Here is a 27,278-nt window from a genome sequence, read left to right as displayed (position 1 = left end):
GGAAGCATCAAATACATACATATACATATGTTAACAGGTGGCACAGCGTGCTCGGCTTTCAAATTCGAGTCCTCATTACAATTCAAGAAATGAGATGTGCCTTGTATAAATAATTTTATTGACCATTAGTGACGACGTGCCAGAAGTCAGATGCACCTACAACCGATGACTCGGGGAAATTAATGAGCGCGTGTAGATATGTATGTACATATACCGCGCATGTGCGCGTACATACGTCTGTATTTATGCATGTACTGTATGTCAAATTGAGTATGTATTCAATTGTTACATTTTTTGAAACCACAAAAAATTCAAAAAATTACCAACATCAGGAGAAATTAACATTGTAAAAATGTGGTTTGCAGCTCTTCCATTATCAAATAAAAGTAAAATACATACATACTTATGTACGATTAAGTATCGGCGTAAAAACGTTTGTAAATCGTTTTTCTCAGCTACAGTTCAGCGGAAATGCCTCTGGTGTTTAGTATTTTTATGCGCAAATTTCGTATATTCAGAAATAAGTACATACTTTTCTACCTACATACAACTGTTTTGTACATGTTTTGTTTTTAAATTTATTTATTGGTCCTAAATAATTGTTCTTTTGTTTTAGAGTTGAATTTTTTCTCTCTTTGCAGCTGTTTAGAGTTCTAAGCTATAAGTCTGGCTTCCAAAATACAAGTCTGAAATTCTTAATGTGCACACATATGTACATATACTGAAATACTTTATTTAATGAATGAATGCTTTCAAAGTTGTTTGATACTCGTAAATCAAATTTTTTTAAGTTCGGTTCCACCGAAACTGTAATACCCTTAACCACTACATTTCGTCGTCAAAAGGTCATAAAAACCTTTCTATCTTGATTTTGATCGGTGAGTTTGTATGACAGCGATATGCTATTTTCTAAGCATCGGAAAGTAAGCTATGCAAAAAAATCGTGTAGATACTCTTCTTCTTCTTTACTGGCGTAGACACCGCTTACGCGATTATAGCCGAGTCAACAACAGCGCGCCAGTCGTTTCTTCTCTGCGCTACGTGGCGCCAATTGGATATTCCAAGCGAGGCCAGGTCTTTCTCCACTTGGTCCTTCCACCGGAGTGGAGGTCTTCCTCTTCCACTGCTTCCCGCGGCGGGTACTGCGTCGAATACTTTCAGAGCTGGAGTGTTTTCATCCATCCGGACAACATGACCTAGCCAGCGTAGCCGCTGTCTTTTAATTCGCTGAACTATGTCAATGTCGTCGTATATCTCGTACAGCTCATCGTTCCATCGAATGCGATATTCGCCGTGGCCAACGCGCAAAGGACCATAAGTCTTTCGCAGAACTTTTCTCTCGAAAACTCGCAACGTCGACTCATCGGTTGTTGTCATCGTCCAAGCCTCTGCACCATATAGCAGGACGGGAATTATGAGTGACTTATAGAGTTTGGTTTTTGTTCGTCGAGAGAGGACTTTGCTTCTCAATTGCCTACTCAGTCCGAAGTAGCACCTGTTGGCAAGAGTGGTGGTTGGTGGTGTTAATGCTGGTTCCAAGATAGACGAAATTATCTACGACTTCGAAGATATGACTGTCAACAGTGACCTGGAAGCCAAGTCGTGAGTGCGACGACTGTTTGTTTGATAACAGGAGATATTTCGTCATGCCCTCGTTCACTGCCAGACCCATTTGCGTTGCTTCCTTATCCAGTCTGCAGAAAACAGAGCTAACGACGCGGTTGTTGTGGCCAATGATATCAATGTCATCGGCGCACGCCAGCAGCTGCACACTCTTATAAAAGATTGTGCCTGCTCGATTCAGTTCTGCAGCTCTAATAATTTTCTCCAACAACAGATTGAAAAAGTCGCACGACAGGGAGTCGCCTTGTCTGAAACCTCGTTTGGTATCAAACGGCTCGGAGAGGTCCTTCCCGATCCTGACGGAGCTTTTCGTGTTGCTCAACGTCAGTTTACACAGCCGTGTTAGTTTTGCGGGGATACCAAATTCAGACATCGCGGCATAAAGGCAGCACCTTTTCGTGCTGTCGAAAGCAGCTTTGAAATCGACGAAGAGGTGGTGTGTGTCGATTCTCCTTTCACGGGTCTTTTCCAAGATTTGGCGCATTGTGAATATCTGGTCGGTTGTTGATTCTCCAGGCCTGAGGTCACACTGATAAGGTCCAATCAGTTTGTTGACGGTGGGCTTTAATCTTTCACACAATACGCTCGATAGAACCTTGTATGCGATGTTGAGGAGGCTTATCCCACGGTAGTTGGCGCAGATTGTGGGGTCTCCTTTTTTATGGATTGGGCATAGCACACTTAAATTCCAATCGTTGGGCATGCTTTCATCCGACCATATTTTGCAAAGAAGCTGATGCATGTTCCTTATCAGTTCTTCGCCGCCGTGTTTGAATAGCTCGGCCGGCAATCCGTCGGCCCCTGCCGCTTTGTTGTTCTTCAGGCGGGCAACTGCTATTCGAACTTCTTCATGGCCGGGTAATGGAACGTCTACTCCATCGTCATCGATTGGGGAATCGGGTTCGCCTTCTCCTGGTATTATGTGTTCACTGCGATTCAGCAGGCTGGAGAAGTGTTCCCTCCATAATCTAAGTATGCTCTGGGCATCGGTCACCTTTGGGGGTTCTACAAGAGTATGCTCCGGTCTTGAAACCTTCTGTAAGCCGCCGCATCTTTTCTTAGAATTTTTGAGCATTACCCCTGTCGGCCAGCTTATCGAGCTGTTCGTACTCACGCATTTCGGCCTCTTTCTTCTTCTGTCTGCAAATGCGTCTCGCTTCCCTCTTCAACTCTCGGTATCTATCCCATCCCGCACGTGTTGTGGTCGATCGTAACGTTGCGAGGTAGGCAGCCTGTTTTCTCTCCGTTGCTACACGGCACTCCTCGTCGTACCAGCTGTTCTTTTGCACTTTCCGAAAACCAATGGTTTCGGTTGCAGCTGTACGTAAGGAGTTTGAAATGCCGTCCCACAGTTCCCTTATACCGAGTTGTTGACGAGTGCTCTCAGAGAGCAGGAGTGCAAGCCGAGTAGAAAATCTTTCAGCTGTCTGTTGTGATTGCAGCTTCTCGACGTCGAACCTTCCTTGTGTTTGTTGGCGTGCGTTTTTTGCTGCACAGAGGCGGGTGTGAATTTTGGCTGCAACAATATAGTGGCTCGGAGCGAACGCACATCTAAACGTCCGTCTTCCGTCTATCACAACATGATCGATCCGGAGACAGCCATGTAGCTTGATGTATCTTCTTATGCTGGAATCTAGTACTACAGATAACCATATTTCGGGCGCCGGCGAAATCGATCAGCCTCAACCCATTTGGGGATGGTTCCTCGTGGAGGCTGAATTTACCGACCGTAGTGCCAAAGATACCTTCTTTGCCCACCCTGGCATGAAGATATTATATGTATATTATACAATAAAATAGTTTTGCCTGTAAGAACTTGTCTTTGATCGTTCAGTTTGTACGGCAACCATATGTTACAGTGGTCGGATATCGGCGGTTACATCAAATAAGCTGCTTCTTGTGGAGAAGAGGACGTGTGCAAAACTTCAGATCGATATCTCAAAAACTGAGGGACCAACTCGAGTATACATATACAGACGATCAAACGGACATGACCTATGTACTTAGCTTGCCACGCTGTTGACTTATACATACATATGTATGTATATATTTTGGCATATAGCGTTTTCGACGTTTCCTTTTGAGTGCTGCAGACTTCGTGATAAATTGAATATATCTTGTAAGGGGTATAAACACAGCGAACAATCATAGTTTAAAAAATCTCGTAGGGAAAAGTCTTTTTGTTGCAAAAAAGTTGAACAACTTAAAATGATGATAAGTAAGTGGACAATTTGTGAATTGAACGAGCGTTTTAAGCGTCTGTGGCTTCATGTGCTGAACACATTGAGCGCGCACCACATGGCAGCACGACAGTGATATGCTGATTACATTGCTTACGACATGACACGACAGAACGACAGTGAACTGAAAATGGCGTCGTGAATCCTTCTACATGAACATTTGTAAGAAGGCAGCAACATAACAATGGCCACCATGTACACAAGACAACACAGCTGTCCATTTTGCATGTACATAATTTCATTGTGGCCATATAATACCTTGCACTTCAATGAAATTTTAATTTTTTGTTCAAAGTGAAATTTTTATGCAAAAAATAAGTAAATAGGTAAAGTTATTTGTTTTAAATTATCAGTTGTTATTACAAATGTTGTAACAGTGCTATTTTATGCTTTTATTTGTAATATAACGTCAGGTTTATTAGAGCTTTGAATAATTTTACATTTTACACATTAGTGTCATCACTCCTTTCTACTGTCAACTCTACTGTCGTCGGCAACTTTGAGTATATTTTGAAGTTAGCGAGAGCGACAACTGACGGCCTGTAGTCGAGTAGTCGTGCAGCTGTCTAAATAACTTTGTCCTTAAGAATGTGTGTATTTTAATATTTGACAGATCTTGCTTGCACTCCGTCGCGCTCACTGTGTACATAATAGAGAAAGAGATTACGCAATGCGCATGTTTGCTTTCAGTCAGCTGTTTTTGCATACGTCACTGTAGACTTATTATTCTACCGCGCCTTTGAATCTGAATTCGAATAGTATTTTCAGGAGAAGTATCGGTTGTGAAATTCTATATTTTTAAAATGCGTTGCGCAGTTTTCGGTTGCAATAATAACAATGGTAAAAATGTCGCTACGAAGTGGAGATTTTTTCATTTCCCTAAGGATAAAGTCGTAGTAAAACAATGGGTTCATTTTTGTCGTCGGACGGACAAAATTAACGTTAAAAATGCGTGCATTTGTGAAGTGCACTTTGCGCCAGAAGCCTTCGAAAGAAATTTGCAGTTTGAAATGGGTAATTATAGAATTTTGATTGGAATAATTTTACTTTTATAACCAAACACTCTTGCAGGTTTAAGTTCGCGAAATCCAACGAAGTTGCTACCTAGCGCTTTTCCCACGTTAACCACTGCTCCTGCAGAGACTAATGAACGGCAGAAAAGGATGGAGTCTCGTTCCAAAAAAGAGATGCTGACAACAATCTTGAAGAATACCGCCTCTGTTGAAGTAATTCAAGAAGACGAGGTTAGAGAGGCACCTCAAACTGCAGGAGAGGAGGTCATTGATGAGAAAGACGAGAAAATACTACATTTGGAAACAGAAATGTTAGTCCTAATTGATATTGATGAAGTATCTTTTACTTACATAAGTATGTGTATTTCTTATCCTTTTTAGACAAATGCTGAATAGTGTTGTTAGCACTTTGAATAAGTGCAAAAACGAGCAGTTAGCAGAAATTAAACGTCTTAAGATTTCCATTATAACCACGGAATTCCCGAGAAATAATTTGGAGCAAAAACTTAGCTGCATTTTCACCAACGGCCAGGTAAGTGCCCAAATTCTAAAAGGTGTACTAAAGTTCATTATACATATGTACATAGATTGAAAAATTAAGAGACGGAAACAAACGACGCAATTGGAAAGAAGAAGACATAGCTATGTCGATCACGCTATATTCAACGAGCCCGAAAGCGTACAAACTCTTAAGGAGAAACAACTTTCCTTTACCAGGTGTGCGCACTCTGCAATGGTGGTCAAAGAAAATTGGAGCTAGGTATCAATATAAATAATGTCAATATAAAAAATTAAATAAAACAATGTAATGAATATATAGGTAAATGTTCTCTAGAAAATATCATTTATATGAATATCTTTTATTAATGTTCACTTATATTGATGTTAACTTTTGATGATATTAATTTTCTTGCATGCCTGCCATACAAAATTGCTGCTAATTGCAAAGAAAAACAAACGACTGAAAATCAGCTGATTGTACGTTGGTCAATCGTGACGTAGATGCGCAGAACGAAGAAAATTTGAACTCGTCTTTGTGCAAGCTTTGTTTCTATTCTTCTTGATCTTATACCATGTTTTCCTGGTTTCACTGGAATAAAAGTATTAACGAAAAATTACCATGAGCGGGGGATCGCCAACTTTTTAGTGAAATTGGTTATAACAGAATCGTTTTCATTCCATTTTAATTCGTAACATTTGCGTTACGAAATACCCATAAGAAACCTGCGGTTGATACGCAATTTTAGATTTTACACCCCAAGTTTTTTCAGGCAATGATGATGGGGACCGCGAGTTTCTTTTACAAGTATGTCTGCACCTCGACCATTCAACCAAAATTACCTAAAGAAGTTGATAAGAAATTTTGGTATATCAAAGAAAGGATCAGAATGCCTTGCTTTACGAATTAAATAAAATAAATCTCATAACTTCAGAGACTAAGTAAAAGTTTGCCGTGCAAGAGAAAAATATTTGATCTCCTTTTTCTAAAGAAGACGATTTTGCATTTCGCAACAATATTCGCGCTTTGATGACTAAAATGTGATTAAAAAACTATGAAAAAATGCAAGCTGGCATTTTTGACAGTCTTCAACTCAGAAAACTAATAGTTAAAATACCAACATTTAACTGATTGTATGGAAGATAAGGAGAAAAGTACATGAACTGAATTTATTTGTGTTGTGGACCACTTACGCGATTACAGTTTCTTCTTTTTGCTACGTGGCGCCAATTGGAGATCCTAAGCGAAACCAGGAGTCATGTGTAGAAGTTCTTCCAAGTGAAAAAAGTTCTCTGATCGCCATTCACTTGGGAGTGGCCAGAAACGATTCTTTGACATATGGCTCAAGCAGCTAACGACTTCCGGTATTTGACCAAGTATCCTCCGGGTAGCCTAAGAACGTCCGTTTGAAGGCGAGCTAAAGTGAGAAGGCGAATCAACCCCTCCACAAGGTTGTGCGCTAGGGTTTGGGATCCGCCACGTAAAAAAACATTACCAACGCAAACAGCCTAGGAATTTTTTTAGGAAATAAAAAATCCACAGACCACATTCAACACATTGCGCAGCTCATGTTGCACTCGCAGATACTAAAATGTAACATGAGCATAAAGATTAATTTCTTCTTTAACCTTTTACACCTCTTTTACGAAAGTTCAGGTATTTTAAGCGAAGTATTTTAAAGGAAAATACACAGAAACAACGTTTCTCAATATATTCGTTCCTTCGAGAGAAGAGTGGGAAAAGACGAGGTGGATAGGGGCACAGAAACAAGCATCTATAAATTAGGAAACAAAGTGGGAGGTGGTGTATTCTCTGAAAAACTAAATACCAAAATCGCCTTCCGTCTAACAGACCACTGCAGTGTTCTGACAAGGACAATACATATTTTCATATTTACAAATAGCCAGGTGCCTTTGAGAGCACTTAAGTCACCAAAGATCTCGTCTAAGATAGTCAAGGAATGCCTTTATCTCTTGGTGGACCTGACATCCTACTGCACGGTCAACCTGCAATGGGTTCTAAGACATAGTGATATCCCTGGGAACTGTGAAGAAGATAAACTTGCCAGAACATACACCACCCTACAGTTGGACTCTGGAATATTAAATAGCCAAATATGTTATAAATATACAAGTATTATCGCTGAGTCACGGTGGAAACAAGCCCTGACTTACTCAGCAAGCAAGAAAGTGTGGCAGGAATGGAGCATAGGCCTTACATGTCGGCTATATGAGTTTAAAAGGAATGATGTATTAATTCTAGTAGGAGTGCTAACCCGTTACAGTCAAATTTGCATGCCATGTCAGCATACTAGGAGACCTTTAAACATCTTCTATGTGACTATAAGGCTCTATATAGGAAAATAATCGGTCGATGGCTTCTCGATAACGTCTCGGAGGTTGCTCATTTAAAACTTTTTGTATTGATGAAGATTATCAGAAGTACAACTTTAGTCTCGGTGATATCACAAGGGGACTCCTAAAGGCCTAGGAGCATCATAGGACAATCTACCTAACCTAATTTAAGTGAATAACAAGGAGAACGCTTTCATCAGAATATTCGCACTCTGGAGGAGTGTTATCAGGGTCTTTGGAATGCAAATATGATGGCAGATTGCTGCTGCAGCATTCAAAACAAGATTAATGTTTCCACTCACGCAAGGAAAGCAGAACATTAAAAAAGGTTTTTTCATGCTATACTTTTTAATTCTACAATTATGGTCTTATTTCGAAAACTAGAGCTGCTAGAGAAACACTGACTACAGATTTTGAATCAGTGTGGCTAAATCATGCCAAATCGGTTAAGAAAGTTCATAAAACAAAACTACTGTTTTCCAGCAAATGGGTTCCACATTCTGATAAATTTTATTTAATATCAACTATTGCATTTTAAAACACATCTTTGGATCTAATTGATGAGACACTGAGAGTTACTAATATGTGGAAGTTATGTTGGAATCTTCTAATTACTTCAATAGTAACTGCAACACTTCATATTCACATCAACATTTGGATTGAAAAAATGGGTTCCACTAATTAAAACGCTTGTTCAATGTTACTAGTTTATAAAACTCATACATATTATTCACGCACTAAAGATTAGTAGTGTATGGAAGCTATATTGGCATCTACACCGTCCCTTGAGTTATATTTGTACGACGCTTTAGCGTTTAACGGAATTTATAGGCATCCACATTGATATTTTTCCACAAAAAGCTTTAACTGATTTTTTGTACCAGTGTATTTCAATCGTAAAGAAAAAACTGAAAAAATATTTAAAAAAATATTTGGGTTCCCCTCTATGTGGCAACACGTCTAATTTAATTTAAATCACCAATTTTATAATTCAAACTCAATAAAAACAACGGTTTGTTCATAATTCACAAATGCTAATATTCGGAGCGTTATTACTAAAATTGTTGTTGTTGCACTTTATGTTACTGTTCAAGGCATCCGCTAAATGGCAGTTAAATTCACTTTTAATTCCAAAATAGCCGCAGCTGCTAGCTGCTAAATTAAAATTTTTTCATCAAAATCCAAATTTAGACTCACACAATAGACAAGGACCATAATAGCATTGCACAAATTATTATTTATTATTGATTCACTTAATAGCACAATTAATAGACATATACAATGGCAATGCAACGGCTACTAAGTTACTCTTGGTCAAGGTCGACTTGCAGAAATGGCGACGCAGAATACCCATTTCGCCGCTAAAATTAACAGAGTGCCATTAAAAATATAACAGTAACAAAAACAAGCGTAATAGCAATTTAGAACAAGAACAACATGAAGATTCCACGCGAAGCGTTAAATTTAGAGCACAGCATTCCAACGACACTGCGCGAAAACAAGATCAGCTATAAATTAAAACAAATGCACAGCAAAAACAAAAAGTCGCAAAAAAAATTTTGAAAAAAAAAAATTGAAAAAAAATGAAAAAAAAATTTGAAAAAAAATGTTGAAAAAAAAATTGAAAAAAAAAATTTTGAAATTTGGAAATATTTTTTAGGAAAAAAATTTTATGTGAAACAACTGTTTTGAAAAAAAAAAATATTTTTTACTAAATTGAAAAACACAAAAATATTTTCGAAAAAATGGGAAATTCGGGAAAATTTAATTTTGGTTTTTGGAAAAAAAAAATTTTTTGAAAACAATAGTAACATTTATACACTCACTATTCGTATGGAGAAATTTGCAGCACTCATTGCATGCAAGCAAAATAAATATTCGTCAAATTTATTTTTTTGATAAATTTTTAATTACATTTAAATTTTTTTTTACAAAAGTTAAAATTTTTACGCCACACCGATACGCCGTTACTTCTCGGACCGTTGTTAGCGCTGTGTTGTTTTGAAATGTTTTGTGCTGCTGCGCGGCGTGCTAGATGGACTGGGTTTGCCCCAACGCTGCCGGCGACCCTGAACGCGGCGAAAGAGGCCAATAGCCGGTAACTAACTAGTTTGGTACATATTTTTTACCCAACGATCAATCTACAAACGTTTTTGCCCACTTTTTGTATATGTGTTAGTGTGTGTGTGGGGCTGTGTGACGCTTCTTCTTCTTCGCTGGCTTTAACTTTTTGATTTCAATAAATTTGAATTTTTTGTCATTTTTTATTGTGTTTTAGGTTTGGTTTGTTGTTATTTTTTGTTTTAATTTTTGCGCGCCATCGCCAGTTGGGAATTTTGGCGTCACCCAGACGGCGGTTACTTTCACGAACTTGTTTGCCAAATCTCCTCCGAATTGAATTTTTAATCATTAAATGACGTAAATTTAAATGGGATTTATTTGTATTTTCTTTCTTAAATAACTTTTTTCTAGCCAAAGTAGCTGCTGTTTGAATTATACAGTTGGCTAATGGCTTTTGAGAATTTTTGGGTAAACAAAATACCAAAATCAGCGGGCAGCAGCGTCGAAAAAAAGTTAATAATAATGAAAAAAATAATAATAAATGGAAAAATACTTTTTTCTCAATAAAAAGCCAAAACAAGTGCTACTAGCAAATATGTAAACAATGCCAAAATTAGCATATGTTTTGAAAGCTCATTAATAGCTGGTTGAGAGCTGGAGCGTAGCGGCTGGTGAATGTCGGTAAAGAAATGTGGTCGTAATATGACAAAAATGGTAAAAAAAATAAAAATAATAATAAAAATATGAAGCAATTTCTACGTTTTATTGCAAAAATTAAAAATGAAATTAAAATAAATAAATACAGGAAATGATATATAGAAAATATAAAAAAAATTTAAACCCGGGAAAAAATGTGGAAAATTCGCAAACAAAAACAAAACGGCAAAAAATAGAAAATATTATGAAAATTTTTGAAATAAAAAAATAAATATTAATGAAAATAAATAATAAATTACAGTTTGAATATATGTATGTAAAAATACTAGTAAGAAAACACATAGACGTCATGAAATTATTAAGAAAAAATTAAATCAAATTTAAGAGAATAAACAAAAAGAATTTAAAAATAAAATAAACGATCTCAAAATTTCAATGAAAAAATAATTAATAAATGAAATTGAAAATAATAGAGCGAAAATTAAAAAAAAAACATAAAATATGTATTGCAAAAACTTTAAAATAAAATCAAAATAAATAAATACAAGAAATAATAATTATATATAGATATCAAAAAAAAAGTTTCGAAAAATTAATAAAAAAAAATGAAAGGTTTGTGGAAATTTTGTAAACAAAATAATGATAACAAATAAAAAACTAAAAAGTATAAAAAAATTAAAACAAAAATTAAATTAACAGAAAATATTTATAAAACCCTAAAAAACTGAAAAAAAAATATAAAATGTACATAAAATATGTTGTTGTACAAAAAAAAAGAAATTAAAATAAATAAAATAAGATGTAATTCATATAATATAATAATTATAAACAAAACTAAAGGAAAAAACCAAATTAGTCAAGGACCAAAATAAAAAATAATAAAATATATTGAAAAAAGTCACGAACAGCTAAATAAAACCAGCAAAAAGAATTAATAATAACAAAATAGAAAAGAAAAATTAATAAAATATTTAAATTCCCAGAACAAAATAAAAAAATATATAAAAAATAATAAAATGGTAATAAAATTGTTGCAAAAAATTAAATAAGATATTAAAACTAATAAAATTTATTTATTATATACATATTTATGTATGTCATACACTATAAAAACAACAAATAGAATTGTCAAACTAAATCAATTAAATTAAATAATAAATATGAAAAATTACAATACTAAAAAAATAAACAAAAATTTTGACAAACAAAAAATATTCATGTAGGAAATGTATACAAATAATAGTTACATAAAAAATGCAATAAAATAAAAACATGCATACAGACACAAAAAATAATGCAAAATATTATTAAAATAGTTATGAAAAATAATAAAACACATTACATACATAGGTAAAAAACAATAAACAAAACAATTTTTCAAATACCAAATAAAATTTGGTTGTAAAAATTATCAAACACAAAACAAAATAAAAAATAAATACGCGCCAAAAAAATTATAGACAAATAAAAAAAAAAATATGAACAAAAATTCGCAATAAACTGAAATGAGATGAATGCGCCCAAATTTGGATATTTCTAGCGCGTCAGCAACCGTCACTTTGTTGTTGTTACTACAGTTAATGCGTTGGTAGATTGTCGTTGTCGTTTTACTGTTATTGTTGTTGTTAATTTTACGTCTGGGGATTGTTGTTATTGTTGCTTTAGCTCTAGTTTATTAGTAGTTTGTTGTTGTATTTGTTTTTGTTCTTGCTTCAGTTGACTGTTAGTTGGTTGCTATTGTTTTTGTTAACATCTTTTTTTTTGCAGTTGCTTCATTTGATTGTCTGCTAGTCTGTTTGTGATGCTGTTATTATTATTGTTGTTGTTGTTGTGCGATATCGATCAAACCATCCCACCGTGATGTCGTCTTTGGGAATTCCCAATTTGGTATTAGACAAAATTTGCATTAACGGCGCCGGTTCATTTGGCTCTAACCGCCGTTTTTTCTTTGCCTTTTTTGATTGCTTTCTTTGTTTGTATTTGACTCGCTCGCTGTCTGTGACCGCGTTAGCGGCTCCAAGCTGGCGCGATGCTTAATTCAGACAAATTTCCAATTAATTATATTAGTTATGGTGGTTATGCGATTGTTGATGTTGCGGTATGTTTTGTTTTTATTAGTAGCTAAGTATAATGTAGTTATATTATAAACATATGTATATAGTTGTTGTGGCTGGTTTAAATATTTCTTTTTATTTTTTTTTTTAATTTTTAAAATATTTTACTTTTTTATATTATTTAAATTCTTGGTTTTTATTTTTTAATTTAAAAATCATATATATAGTTTTGATTTCTGCAGCAATATTTATTTCAAACTTTTTTCAGTTTTTTCTCTCACAAATGTTTATATTTTATCTTCAGATTCCGAGGTTTTTCATAATTTTTAAATATACACTTTTCAAATGTTTCGGTTTCGATTTGTACATATAATCACATAAATTTGGTTATGCTGTTGTGCTGAAATGTGGCTAATATACCACAGCTTGAAAAATTACCGATTACGGTTAGGTTTTCCATTGTATGGTGAGCGTTTAGAAAGTCGGGAATACCATTTCATCAATTTTATAGTCACTCAAAAGTGTGACACGGCCATTATGACTGGCGTGGAAGCTTACTAAAGTAAAGAAACAATAATAATAGTAAAAGAAAAAAAATAACAATGAAAAAACCGAGTTAACCCAATTTAAACGAATCAAAAATGAAATGGAAAGTATAAAATATGTTAAAAAATCCTCATTGTCTTTTTTGACATTAAAGGCATCGTCCACCAAGAATTTGATCTTCCTGGACAAACCGTCAACGCCAAGTTTTACGTGGAAGTCCTTAAGAGACTCAAGGGTCAATCGGGTCCGACAAGACATCGCAACCGATTGGAAGTTGCACCACGACAACGTCCCTGCTCACTCCGCATTTCTTGTGAAGAGCTACCTAAGGCCGCCATCCGAGTGCAGCCGCCCTACAGCCTAGATGTGGCTCCCCGGAATTTTGTTTTATACAGAGGGAAGCAAAACTGAGTACAAGTTTGTGCTTCGAGCCTTTATATCTGCATAAGTATACAAGTAGAAGAAAAGAAATTTTAAAAAGCATTTTATTTAGTTCAAGTTCAATTCCGAATAAAACAGTTAAAAAAAAATATCGAAATCTAAGAAAAAACACATAAAACTAAACCAACTCACTTGTACTCAATTTTGCACCTTGCAGAAACAGCGCCATTTCGTTCAATAATCTGTTTCCATCTAGACGGCAACTTCATAATACTCCCCTCGTAGAAAAACCCCCCTCCTTATTTGCGAAGAACTCGAACATCCACTTTTCACAAGCCTCTTTTGAGTTCAACTTTACACCAACAAGGGCGTTCGCCATGGACAGGAACAGGTGGTAATCACTTGGTGCTATGTCCGGGCTATATGGCCTCCCATCCGAGCTCCCGTAGCTTTTAACGAGTCATCAACGAAGTGTGTGGTCTTGCGTTGTCCTGGTGGAACACCACACCCTTCCTGTCGGGCAATTCTGGACGCTTCTGGCCTGCTTCAAGCTGTCCAGTTGTTCGTAGTAGATGGTAGAATTAAGCGTCTGGCCATATAGGTGCAGCTTATAGTGGATGATTCCCTTCCAATCCCACCAAACATACAGCAAACCCTTCCTGGCCGTCAATCCCGGCCTGGGCACTGTTTTGAGACGATTCGCCGGCTTTCGACCACGACCGTTTTCACTTGATATTGTTGTATGCGATCAATTTTTCGTCGCCAGTCACCATCCGCTTCAAAAATGGGTCGAGTTCGTTTCGTTTCAGCAAAATATCGTAGGCGTTGATTGGGTCCAGAAGGTTTTTTTGCGTCAAATCATGCGGCACCCAAACATCAAGCTTTTTTGTGTATCCAACCTTCTGCAGATGGTTTAAAATGGTTTGGTGACTTACTTCCTACTTCTGGGCGTTGTCACCAGATGCCACATACCGGTCTGACTCTATTACTTTGTATATATCTAAGTAATTAAAAAAACATAGCGAGAAACTAAATAAATATATTAAAATAGTTATGAAATAAATTAAAATTTAAAGTTTAAAAAATTCAGATAATAAAAATAAATAAAAAAAATTAAAAAAATAAATATAGTAATGTTGTTGTTTTTCGCGAGAGTATATTTAACTTTTTTCTGCTTTAAATGTACATTTTAATTTATTTTGTTCAAATCCATTTTTATCGTACCAAGTTTGTAGCTTAAGTCTTCAATTTATTGGCATCAAACGCATTTTGGTTTAGTATATGTATGTATGTTGCTTAATATAAATTTGAAAATAATTTATTCATGCATATTATTCAAAACATAATTTCTATTTAAATTTTTTTGAAATAAATATTTTTTCCTACGCTAAATCGTTTTTAATGATGAGCTTTAATATAAAATTTAAAAAACATGCTATATAAAGCACAGAACGCAATTTAGCAAACTGTGGCTGGCTTATGCTAATTGCCACACATTTTTGCTATGCTTAGTCTAATTAATCTTTCTCCAAACTGTCGAAATAATGCGGGGCATGTTTATTTAAATGTGTGTCTATTGCGAAGTGAAAGGTCGCTCATTAGAGAGTTCAGTTAAATTTGTTTACAAACAATTTGAGAAATCCAAAAAATAAAAAGGTTGTCTTGTTATCTATGGGGATTAAAAATTTATTGAATTTTTATGATGAAAATATAAATTTTATAAAATATGATTTTATGGCATTTATTTGCACTCTTATTTCAAAATTTCAAATGCTGAAGTTAAGTTCATTGATTCATTTGATCGAATCATTGGAAAGTAGTCAGAGACTTTTTAAAGACAAAGAGAAAAACACTTAAAATTTTTCGAAATTAAACCGAATTAATTAATTTAATAAGTTTTTCAGAAAGCCTATTAATCCATCAGCCTAAATTGAGTCAATTAATCATTATTCAGTATATATAGGCAATGTTTAAATTTTCATGAAAAGAGAATTTCTCCGCTTTTGGTATTCAAATGCACTCCGTTTATCATAAATAATCATAATATTTACACACGATATGCGGAGCTCATTCAGAATTTATTAAAGTTCAATTGTGAAAAATTGATAGAAAAGCAATTTTCGACAGAATTCTAAATTTATTTCTCACAGAAACATTGAAAATATACATAGTTTTCATAAATTAAATGTTAATTTGACAATTATTAATAATGGAATGGATTGGCATTTATTGTTAATTGAATATTAACTGAAAATTAAACTTGAATCAAGTATTGCCAATAAAGTACTAAATGATAATAATTTATTAGTACTGGCAATAAAATATTAATGGAACAATTAGGTGATTGACTCAATTATTGTCAATAAATAAATTGAACTATCTGCTAATATATTAATTGTCAACTAATTATCAATTAAATGTGTATTAAACAGTTAGCTAAATGCATCCTTTTATGTTAAATACGAGGTATGACAAATAAGTAATGAGACTGATTCCATAAAAACCGTATATTTGAAAATTATTCTGAAATTCCCTTCAAAGTAGTCCCCTTGGGCAGCTATACAGCGATTCTAGCGCGTTTTCCATGCTTCGTAACATTTCTGGAACGCTTCGACTGGGATGTCCGGGAAAACCCTTGTCACGGCCGTCTGGATGTCCGTAATCGACTCAAAATAGGTTCCTTTGACCACCGATTTTTTTTTAGGAAACAAAAAAGGTCACAGGGTGACATGTCGGGCGAATACTGGGACACGCTGAAGGCGGTGTGGACGGCGCGTTGTCGTGATGAAGGATACAGTTACGAGCGATGTCTGGGCGCACCCTGTTGACACGTTTTCGCAATCTTTCGAGTACTTGGCAGTAGTAGACTTGATTCACAGTTTTCTTCGGTGGAACGAATTCTTTGTGGACGATTAAAAAGGCAATAATCATCGTTTTCACCTTCGACTTGCTCATGCGAGCTTTTTTCAGGGAGGGGGGCGGTCGGAGACAACCATTGTGAGCTTTGGTACGACTAAGAACACTATCACCATACACTCTTGCAATTTAAGCGTACGTTTCCGAAGCTGTTTCGCCCAATCCGGCGCAAAATTTTATTGGTTAGTTGATTCTGTATTATTGTACTCTTTAAAACGTCAAAACTTTGTGGAAACTCAAAAGTTTCAAACGTGATAAATTTCAAGTGGCTACTGTCATAAAATTGTAGCAACAACAAATATAGCTTTGAACTTTACCCAAATAGCTGATGATATTCATTTTACTTATATAAAAATGGAGATAGACAACTATGGTCATGGGTTCGGTATATACTACAATGCTAAGTAGCCAAAGAGTGACACTTACTTGTATTTGTAATATTTACATTTTGTAATCTTTCTTTGACGGTGATGTTGTTTACCTCACATTTTTTGTTTTTATTTTTTATTATTTAGTTTTTGTGAATTTCTGCGTTAAAGGTTATGGACTTATGATTTCTTAAATTTTTTGTTTAGGTATTTTATTTTACGTTTTTACTACGATTTTTTTTTTTTTTGAATTTGGTTGTTACTAATAGTTAAATGTACGTATGTATATTACAAAAACAAAAAAAAAAAAACAAAAAAACAAAATAAGATATTTATTTATAAAGGGTGATTTTTTAAGAGCTTGATAACTTTTTTTTAAAAAAAAACGCATAAAATTTGCAAAATCTCATCGGTTCTTTATTTGAAACGTTAGATTGGTTCATGACATTTACTTTTTGAAGATAATTTCATTTAAATGTTGACCGCGGCTGCGTCTTAGGTGGTCCATTCGGAAAGTCCAATTTTGGGCAACTTTTTCGAGCATTTCGGCCGGAATAGCCCGAATTTCTTCGGAAATGTTGTCTTCCAAAGCTGGAATAGTTGCTGGCTTATTTCTGTAGACTTTAGACTTGACGTAGCCCCACAAAAAATAGTCTAAAGGCGTTAAATCGCATGATCTTGGTGGCCAACTTACGGGTCCATTTCTTGAGATGAATTGTTGTCCGAAGTTTTCCCTCAAAATGGCCATAGAATCGCGAGCTGTGTGGCATGTAGCGCCATCTTGTTGAAACCACATGTCAACCAAGTTCAGTTCTTCCATTTTTGGCAACAAAAAGTTTGTTAGCATCGAACGATAGCGATCGCCATTCACCGTTACGTTGCGTCCAACAGCATCTTTGAAAAAATACGGTCCAATGATTCCACCAGCGTACAAACCACACCAAACAGTGCATTTTTCGGGATGCATGGGCAGTTCTTGAACGGCTTCTGGTTGCTCTTCACCCCAAATGCGGCAATTTTGCTTATTTACGTAGCCATTCAACCAGAAATGAGCCTCATCGCTGAACAAAATTTGTCGATAAACACATTTCGAACCGAACACTGATTTTGGTAATAAAATTCAATGATTTGCAAGCGTTGCTCGTTAGTAAGTCTATTCATGATGAAATGTCAAAGCATACTGAGCATCTTTCTCTTTGACACCATGTCTGAAATCCCACGTGATCTGTCAAATACTAATGCATGAAAATCCTAACCTCAAAAAAATCACCCGTTACAAATTGGCGCACGGCACACTTTTGTTTGTAAACAAATATTTTGACGCAAAACAACACCAAAAATAACTTTTTGTTACGCACCGCATAATTTTTCACACATACTAATGGCATTTACTACTGATTTTTCGAACTCGTTGAGTTTTTTGACTCTATTGAATCGATTAAACTAAATTTCATGAACTGCGTAGATTTTTTATAGCCATCTGCATTGCCAAAATGGTTAATGAATTATTTAAAACGAACAACAATATCGTCACCAAAATATGTAGACAAACAAATGGTTACACATTTTTGAGGAATTTCACCGTTTAACATTCAAGAAAGTGGGGTATTTATATGACAAGAAAAAAAAAATAAAATGAAAATCGGAGAAATGACGGCATTAATAAAATAAATTTGCTTACGTTTTTCATTTATTTTGTTATATTTTACATTTAATAACATATATATTCATTTGAAATTTTGTTTATTTTGATAACTTTTCAAATTTTGTATACATACATTTTTTTTTAATTTTTAAATATCTTACTTTTTATTTTTATTTTGGCTTTATTGGTTTTTGATTTCTTGATTGTATGATCTTGATGGAAATAAAAATATAATTATAAAGAAAAGTGATTTATTGAAAAACTAAAATAAAATAGGTAAGCAAGTAACCGAGCATTCATATTCTTGCAAGTTGCCAGAATCAAAGCACTGAAAGGACCTTCAAGTTTTGACAAAATTTTATTTTAAAATTTTTTGAAGAAATTGTGAATGAATACCAATAAAAGTAAAATCAGCCGAAAGTTCGAAAATCTTTATATTGATATATCCAGGATAAGGAAATTATTGATCCCATTTAATTAATTTTTGACACTCAAGCAAACTACAGGAAAGCACTCAAGTCTTAGTTCTTGATGTATTCCGCGGCAAACATTGCTGTAGGGCAGGCCCATTTTTAGCTCGTGTTTTCTAAACGGCCCCAGCTGTAAGTCTGAACATACACTCATATATATGCTTTATACCGTCCTGACATTTCCTTTTGGCTATTACACACCCAAGGTAAACACTTATTATACACTGTTTAGGGTATAACAAAATGTTTAATATATTAAATAAAAAGTTAAAACCAAAATGCTTAACCTATAAAATTCTTTGTGAAAAATATGCTCTATAAACTCTATACTTTTTAAAAACTTCCATTAAAGTGATAATTTTGTTGGAATTGTATCAGAAAGTTTAGTTTTCCAAAAATTTTTCATGCCCTAAACCGGGTATATTAAGTTTTCCATGATGTTTGTAACACCGAGAAAGACGAGACCTTATAAAATATTCTTCTTTATATATAAAAATCTTCTGACCGTGTGTTTGCATTTGAACTGCTCCTAAACGGATGGACCGATTTTGATGTAATTTTGTGTGTATGTTCAAGGAGATTAGAGAATGGTTTAGATTTACAATTTGCTTCACTGGAAAATGTTTTTAAAATAATAAAATTGCTAAATATGGGGAATGGTAGAATAGAACTGCAATCAAACACACAATGCAATGAATTAAAACTGGCTCATTTATCATTCGATGAATAATAAACCACGGGCATCCCAAAAGACTGATGCCATAACCTTGCCAGCCAATTTTTTTGTCTTTCCACGCTTGAGAACAGTTTTTTAATATGCAGTCCACCAGGCTGACAATCGATTGGACTTGATTGATTTCACTGATGCACAGCCCAAATTCAATAGTATTTTTACCCCAAAAACCAATTCTTTCTTAACGCACGAAATGCTTTTTGATTCATTTTTGTTGCTTCATCAAAAATGCGATTATTCCTTAACTAATACTTATAATCTAACTAATAGAAATCATATAGATGGTATTAGTAGTACTACCTATGTATCAGCCACAGTAAAACGTAGGCGGGTCCTCTAGTATTTTATATTTATTTTAATATCAAAAATATTTTAATATTATATTTTTTTAATTTAGTCTATATTTTATTTCACTTTTTTAATTTTAAGTAATTATGATTCACAATATATTTTCTAGGAATCAAAAGAAAGAAGTATTTAATCGAAAATTTTAGAAACCATATTATTAACCGCAGTAATTGCCATTAAATTTGTGCAAACAATCAAAAATACGAATTTTTGCCGAATCATTGGTTTTAGAGAATTTCTATTGCTTCAAGCTGAACTTTGTCCGAAAAAGTATGAATTGAATTTATTAATAAATGTTGTTGTTGTACCAATAAGTGAATGTTTGTACCTATAAATGAATGCTTGCAACTTTTTCGTGGAAATGAATATTGCCTTTGGTAATAAAATAATCGTGAATCACGATGACTCGCTTTTATTTTAGGCCAAGCTATTGTGGAAAAAGTATGTTGAAGATGTAGAGAAAAGATATGGCGTTGAATATAGATGATTGAAACTTATGTAATATTAGTAGGTTGGGATGACAGAAATAAGGTTTTAGACTTCACATTTACGATACAATTTATATATATTTTATTATATAAATATTAAAATTTTATTAGATTTAAACGTCTAATTGCCGGAGAAGACATGCTATGTTTCAATGTACCCAAAATAGAAAAAAAAAACAAACCATTTTCAAGTTCAAATGTTGAAAGTAGGAGTTAGAAGTTGGTATTTGATGAAAAGTAGGAAGAGAGAGAGTGAGAGAGCTGGAGCAAAAGTAAGACCGACTCAGAAAAATTTTAAAAATCAAGAAGTATTTCTATGAAAGTTTGAAGAGAGACCGTAGAGCTGACAGCCATCTTAATTTATTGAACAAAAATATAAGGAAACGTCAAACATTTTTAATATTTGTTCACCTTAGAGAGCCATAAAACAGACATTCAACAATATTTTCTAAGAAAGACTAGTTAAAAGTGACAGAGATACATATAGAATACCACTATCTTTTTTTTCAATGAATTTTGTTGACGGGCAAATAAGTTTCCTGGATTAGACTCAATATTTTGTATTATAAATTATTTAATAATCACGTATCAGGTGTATCTATTATTTTTGAGGGTTCGTAGTAGACTTTAAAGTCCTAGATTAATATCGTTTCAAGTCTTTATTTGCTATACGAAAGAATCCTTGCGTTCCAAATATCCAAAACCCCAAATATTTAGGGTCTTATCTTATAATTTTCACATCGACATCGGGAAATTTAGTCAGTAGTTAATTTAAATGAAAGACAATTTTTAATTTATATTTTGTATTTTATTTAATTTTTATATTTTGTTTTTAATTTGAATTCATTTCTTCCAAAACTTATATAATAAATACTATAATTAATACACATTTAATGCTAAAACTAAATGGGCAAGCCAAGAACGCTAACCCACAATTAATGAGTTGAGAGTTTTACTTTACAAAATTTAAATAATTAACTTACAATTATTAACAAACACGCCAACACACGTACAAGAATATAAAAAATAATTAATTTAATAAAGAAATAAGAAATTAATAAAATAAAAATATACAAGAAAATATACATTTAACAATTGTTCAATTAAAAGAATTAGGAAATTGAAGAATTAAAAAAAAATATTAAGCAAAACTTTGAGCGAAATTGGAAACCAAATAAAAATTACAAAAACAAAAATAAATAATTATAAAAATTAAAATAACTAATTATAAAAAAATAAACGAAAATTAATTACAATAATTGAAAAAAAATTAATAAATATAATTACAAAAATTAACGAAAATATTTTCTTAATAAAATTTAGGCGAAAAACGAGTATTTACAATTTGTTTTTGTTTTTGATTTTGATTTTTTGTTTTCAATAAATAATCTTACATACTAATGAAGTTTTTAATGAGCGAAGTAAAAGTTAATTAATAACAAAAAATATAGAATAACATAATTAAAGCCAGAGTAGTTGCTCCCAAAAAGAGCTTTATCGCTGCAGGCACGCACACTTCGTAGACGATTCACACATTTAAAAATAGTATTTTGTAGTTTTAATAGTATTTAAAGGTAGTAATGGTAAGTAAAAGCATAAAATCACGTTTTCGCGCCACACGCCTTCCTTCTCACGCCCGCCCTTCATACTGGCATACTGCACCCAACACTTCCTTCCCGGCCTTCAACGCGTGGCATGCGGCACTTGAGTATTCTTATCATTATTATTATTTTCATTTATTTATTGTTCCGCTCAGCGCAGCTTAATGGCCTCTACGCCGACACAATGAACTCCTTGCCGGTCTTGAAGTCCGTGCACTTGAATTGCGCACAGCACTTGGGGAACGCCCAATTGGGATCGCTGGGCAACTCTTCACAGCCGGGCATCTCCACGTACGGGCAGGTCTCAATATTGATTGTCTGTCTGTGTATGTCGCATGTCATGACGGCGCAAATGCCTTTCGGCTTGTACTCCTTGTTCGGCAGCATGGCACGACGGGTGATCTTGTCGAAGCACTTGCCACGATGTGCTAAAAAGAGCAAAGAGAGAAAGCGGAAGTTAATAAATTGTTTTATTACTCATGCGTTAAATATGCATATCGCGTATATAAATATGTATATGTATATATGTAAAATATATATGCGTGTGTGTGCGGGTTTGCGCGTATTGATTGCATTGCGATTTATTATGCTGGCTGTATAGCTTTTGTTGCTGTTGCTGCCGGCTAAGCGCAGCTCAACGACGAGGAAGTAATTATAATATGAAAAGACAACAACAATGACAACAACTAAAAGCAGTGAAAACGCGTGTAACGCTTAATGTTTTTGCGTGCGAATTTTGCATGCCAAGCACCGGTTGTTGTTGTTGTGTTGTATGCATTGGGTGCCTTTGAAATATAGCTGCTTACAACTACTTGTATGTGAATGTGTGCGTGTATATGCAAAACTGTATGCAGTTGTCTGCATGTTTGTGTGTCTGAGCAGGAAGTGCTTCCTTTGCGGCTTGTGCGCGCTTTTGTAGTGTAAAATAAAAGATTTAAACAACGAACTTGCCAACTGAAGGTTGCCAGCAATTGCAGTTTCATGCGAATCTATTTTTTTTATACATATGCTAGAAGTGTGATAATTTAACAAATTTACAAAAATATTATAATTATTAAATTTTTTCATTTAAAGCGCTATTTCTAATAGTCTTTTAAAACCATTAAATGTCAGTCTCTTCATTTTATTTACATAGTCAGCAATTTGTATATAAACATTCATGAATGTATGAACTCATTCGAACAACAACAAAGCAAAAAACTACTGATTACTCATTATAAGCAACAATGTTATTAAATTCGACACAAAATTCATTAAGCAAAAGTGTCGAAATAGATTGCTACGTCAGCGATATTGACAGCGCTATTAGAAAAAAATCAATTAATGAAATAGAAAATAAATTCAAGAAATGCAAAAAACGTGACACGGCGTCTGCCGCATTTGGCGTGTGAGTTCAGTGCTATTTTTATAATTTGCGCATGCGCAGAATGCTCAAGATTTGAAGTCAGTCATATATGTACATATATATGTATGTATACATATATATATGTTAGTATATAGGAAGAAATGCTTTGAAGCAAAAGTTTTTATCACAAAATTAACACAAATGTGCTAAAACAATTTCAGGAATCTAATTTTAGAAAAACATACATAAAATATGGAATAAGATAAATTAAAAATGTTTTAATAATATTATTATTAATATTATAATAAATTATTAATATTAAATTTGAGAAAATTCGCTTCAAAAATAAAAAAAAATAAATAAAATTAAATATTTTTAAAAATAAGTTTTGGAAAATTTGTAGTCACTTTTGTAAACAATTGTAATTTTTAGTTAAATAAAAAACATATTAAACTAAAAAAGTTAAAAAAAAAATTATAAAAAATTTGAATAAATAAATTTTATAATATTTTTTAATTAATATTAGTTTTTTAATTAATATTAGTTTTCATAATTTTTGTTTTTCAAAATTATTATTTTTTTCGTACTCATGCAAAATCATTTTAATTGAAACCAAAAAAAAAATATTTCCAAAAAAGTTATTTTCAATATCGAATAACAATGCTTTAATTATTTTATCAAAATTGTATTAAATAAGTTCAAAAATTAATTAAAAATCAAAACAAAAAAAGTAATCCACAATTCCTTGTGCCATAAAAGCAGCGATCAAAATATGTTACCGCATTTGTAAAAAAACAAAAAATACAAAACCAGCAAAAACAGGCCTTGCCAAACGACCTTCAGCTTCCAGGCGTCGCGCTGTCGCCATAAAAGTATTTACTTAGTTTATTGTAGCTAGTTGGCATGCTTGAATTCAGCCGAAAGCAGCATAAATTAGCGAAAAACAAAAACAAATATAATTAACAAAACACACAGGGAGACTAAAAAGCCAACAACAAAAACAAAAACTGCTGCATCTTAAAAAAACGTTTAATACTAATGAATGATTAACAAAAGCGTAATATTTAGAAAATTGGTTAATAAGTTCCAACAACAACAAACAAACAAAAACAATTTATGTGTATTTTGCATATGTAAGCGCGTAAAAGCTAAGCCGCATTCTACATGTATGCCAGTGGAATTCTTCGGCAACCGCTTTTTTGGTGCTTTTGCGTATTGTTTTTGCCCGCCGGTGTAGTTTTACCGGTTCTTGTTTACGCGCTTATCGTTTATCACTTGTACGCTGAGCGCTTTGACGTCAGCGCTGCCAATTACTATAGCGACAAGGGTCTAGAACCAATGTTTGTATGTGAGTGTGTGTATTGACAAAATCAAGAAGCGGAGTTGAAACTGTTTTTGTTTTAATTTTGTGCTTTTTTACGTTTTTTTTTGTTTTTGTATATTTTAAATATTTTTTCATTGTATTTTGGACGGCGTTCAATGACGTCAAATGCAAATTTTTTGGTTTAACCAAAAAGTCAAATATATTTACATACATACATACGAATATTGCTTAGAGCAATGAATCAGTGCTCAAAACAGCTTTGAGGTGGGAATTTTTCGGTTTCAGTTCCGTTCCATTTGAAATGAGGTCGCGCTCTGGGTTTTTCTAACTGCATTTCAAGCAAGGCGTTTTAGAATATTCTCTGAGCACAGTCACGTTGGTTATTTAATTTTGTGTGATTTTGAAATGTTTTTTTTGTTGTTTGGCAAACAGCAAAAAACCGGTAGATTTTTCGAGTTTTGCAAAATTTACGTTTTGTTTAAAATCGAGTAAACATAATTAATGGTTGTTTAAAAGAACGAAAAAATATGGTTGAAAAAAAATGAAAGTCAAGGATGCGCGTAAAGCTTGTTGTGCCGGCAAAATGAGCGCATGCGTTTGGAATATTAAGAAAAAGTAGTCTTTAGTGTAAACTTATATATAAAATTGTTGAGTGTGTCAAGGAAAACAGCTTAAGATGTGGGAAAAAGTTGTGGATGGCAAAGAATTCAGCAATTTGTGTATAGTTATGCTAAATTAGGTTGACTTGAACTTTTTTATATGTTTAAAACAAATTTATAAAAAAATATATCAATAAAATATATAAAAATATTTTTTTTTACTTGTTTCGAATTTTTTTAATAAAAAATTGTTGTTTAACCTTTTTAAGTTTTTATATTCCTTTTTAACAATTTTGTCTCAAGTTTAGATTAAATGTTTTTAGTTATGTTTTAATTATATTTTTTTGCAATAAAACTTTTTTTTACCCGTGTTACGTCAGTAAAGCTTTAAAATTATTTTTATTTATAAGCGATACATTCCATTGTTTCAATTTCTAAACGCATACCACTTGCCTACACGCCACCAAATAAAGATAAAAGACTTTTAAACTAAAGACTTAAGCAACGAACCTGCCTACACTAATATCAAAAATCGTTAAAAAGCACATAAACGTAATTTAACCATACAAACAAGGCAGTTAAGGTTAATAAATACTAAATAAAAGACAAACTTACGAACATATCAAATAGTTTTTGTTTATTATATTTGTGGACTTTGAACCATAAACTAAACTAAAAACTTTTATTTACTTTATTTAAAATTCGCATTAATGTTTTAGTATTTAGTGCTTTTCAGAACAATTTTAGCATAAAAATCACATAATTTTTGATAAACTGCTAAAATATAACCTTAGTACGCATTCATTTAGTGCTTTACAACAAAAAGTGGCTAAGTCAATATTCAATTTTTTGCAACTAAATTCACAGATATGTAAATAACACACAATTACACATTTTTATGATTTTTCATAACAATTTATAGTGATTTTTTTTTTTATTTTTGATGCTTTTTTTTAAAGTGACTAAATCACTATAATTTTTTGTTTGTTTAATTTTTCAATAAAATGCGCAAAGAAATAAATGAAAACTATTAAGCGTACATATATGATATGTTGCATTAGTTTTTTAAAGGAATTAAATTTCTTTCAGTGCTTTGAAGCAAAAAATGGCAAAATTAAAAATGTTCAAGAAATTATTGCACACACACATATACTGATTTACACTATTTTCTTCTACTTATACATTTTCTGAAACAAAACTCAGTTTTACTCACCAGGATGGAAGGCAGCGGGTTGTGTGAATACGGCAGCATTTGTACTGCTTATGCAGCTGACAGCAATAACTGCCGCGACGAAGATTAAACACACTTTTAGTGAGCACATTTTTTGTTGTTCAATATAATTGCTTGTAGATTTTGTAAAAATATTTTATTATTCTTTATAGCAAATGCTGTTTTTGCACTCAATTTAACAAAGTTTTTTCTATTTTTGCAATAAAAGATTACAAAAGATTTTTTTCAGCCAGAAATTTTTTTTAAAACACAATTTTTTATACTTTTCTGCGCTGTATAAATTTGCTTTAGCTTTCTGCTAACTTTGACTTGATAGTTTTGCTTGTTGATCTGTTTACGTTGAGATCGAGTTTTCAACTGAAATTCACATCGAGCTGACGCTCATATTTAAACCAAATGCCGCCACTCTCTGCTGTTGACGGCTGCGCATACTCAGTTGTTGTTGTTATTATTGTTGTTTAGCATTTTATTTTGTTTATTATCGCGCACCGGCAAAGCGATCCCCATATACATGCTAGTATTTTGCACGTAAGTGAACACGTTGAGACGCTCGAGCGACTAAGCGAGTGTATGGCGGGGAAGAAGCTGGAAAAAATGGAAGAAGAAATAAAAAAAAAATAAAATGTTATAAAAAAAATGTGAGCAAAAAACTAATCAGCACAATTCGTGACGTGCTCTTGTTGATGAGCTGGGTAAACAAAATTCCAACAGAGCAGATGAACAAAAAATATTAAGAAAAAAGAAAAAAAGCATATAAGAAGTGAACAATGAGCAAAAAGAAA

General features: G+C 33.3%; 2 protein-coding genes and 1 long non-coding RNA gene across 3 annotated transcripts; 1 reads left to right on the top strand and 2 right to left on the bottom strand.

Moving 5' to 3' along the window:
• Nucleotides 1-4,666: 4,666 nt before the first annotated feature.
• Nucleotides 4,667-5,984, top strand: LOC125778951 (52 kDa repressor of the inhibitor of the protein kinase). The gene is made up of 4 exons (XM_049458856.1): nt 4,667-4,877; nt 4,935-5,187; nt 5,258-5,408; nt 5,464-5,984. Exons 1-4 carry the CDS (start codon nt 4,667-4,669, stop codon nt 5,650-5,652), a joined length of 804 nt encoding a protein of 267 aa, XP_049314813.1. The 3' UTR covers nt 5,653-5,984.
• Nucleotides 5,029-10,203, bottom strand: LOC125778960 (uncharacterized). Its single transcript, XR_007423055.1, has 3 exons — nt 9,556-10,203; nt 5,228-5,423; nt 5,029-5,167 (listed from the first exon to the last, which is right to left on the bottom strand). It is a non-coding gene; the product is annotated as an uncharacterized LOC125778960 (long non-coding RNA).
• Nucleotides 10,204-21,182: 10,979 nt separating this feature from the next.
• Nucleotides 21,183-26,867, bottom strand: LOC105224758 (uncharacterized). Its single transcript, XM_049458866.1, has 2 exons — nt 26,479-26,867; nt 21,183-22,425 (listed from the first exon to the last, which is right to left on the bottom strand). The coding sequence occupies exons 1-2, from the start codon at nt 26,585-26,587 to the stop codon at nt 22,169-22,171; spliced, it is 366 nt and encodes a 121-aa protein (XP_049314823.1). The 5' UTR covers nt 26,588-26,867; the 3' UTR covers nt 21,183-22,168.
• Nucleotides 26,868-27,278: the final 411 nt, after the last annotated feature.

Source organism: Bactrocera dorsalis, chromosome 5 (genome assembly GCF_023373825.1).
Source record: "Bactrocera dorsalis isolate Fly_Bdor chromosome 5, ASM2337382v1, whole genome shotgun sequence".
Lineage (NCBI taxonomy): Eukaryota > Metazoa > Arthropoda > Insecta > Diptera > Tephritidae > Bactrocera > Bactrocera dorsalis.
Note: the sequence above shows the minus strand (reverse complement) of the source record. Positions and strands in the feature narration are given on the sequence as shown.

What these genes read in the sequence shown, in the direction of transcription:
- LOC125778951 (XM_049458856.1), top strand. Translation starts at nt 4,667, where the DNA reads ATGCGTTGCGCAGTTTTCGGTTGCAATAATAACAATGGTAAAAATGTC. An exon ending in CTACATTTGGAAACAGAAAT is followed by an intron (nt 5,188 to 5,257) that starts GTTAGTCCTAAT and finishes TATCCTTTTTAG; the next exon opens with ACAAATGCTGAATAGTGTTG. An exon ending in GCATTTTCACCAACGGCCAG is followed by an intron (nt 5,409 to 5,463) that starts GTAAGTGCCCAA and finishes ATATGTACATAG; the next exon opens with ATTGAAAAATTAAGAGACGG.
- LOC105224758 (XM_049458866.1), bottom strand. Translation starts at nt 26,587, where the DNA reads ATGTGCTCACTAAAAGTGTGTTTAATCTTCGTCGCGGCAGTTATTGCT. An exon ending in ACCCGCTGCCTTCCATCCTG is followed by an intron (nt 22,426 to 26,478) that starts GTGAGTAAAACT and finishes TGCTCTTTTTAG; the next exon opens with CACATCGTGGCAAGTGCTTC.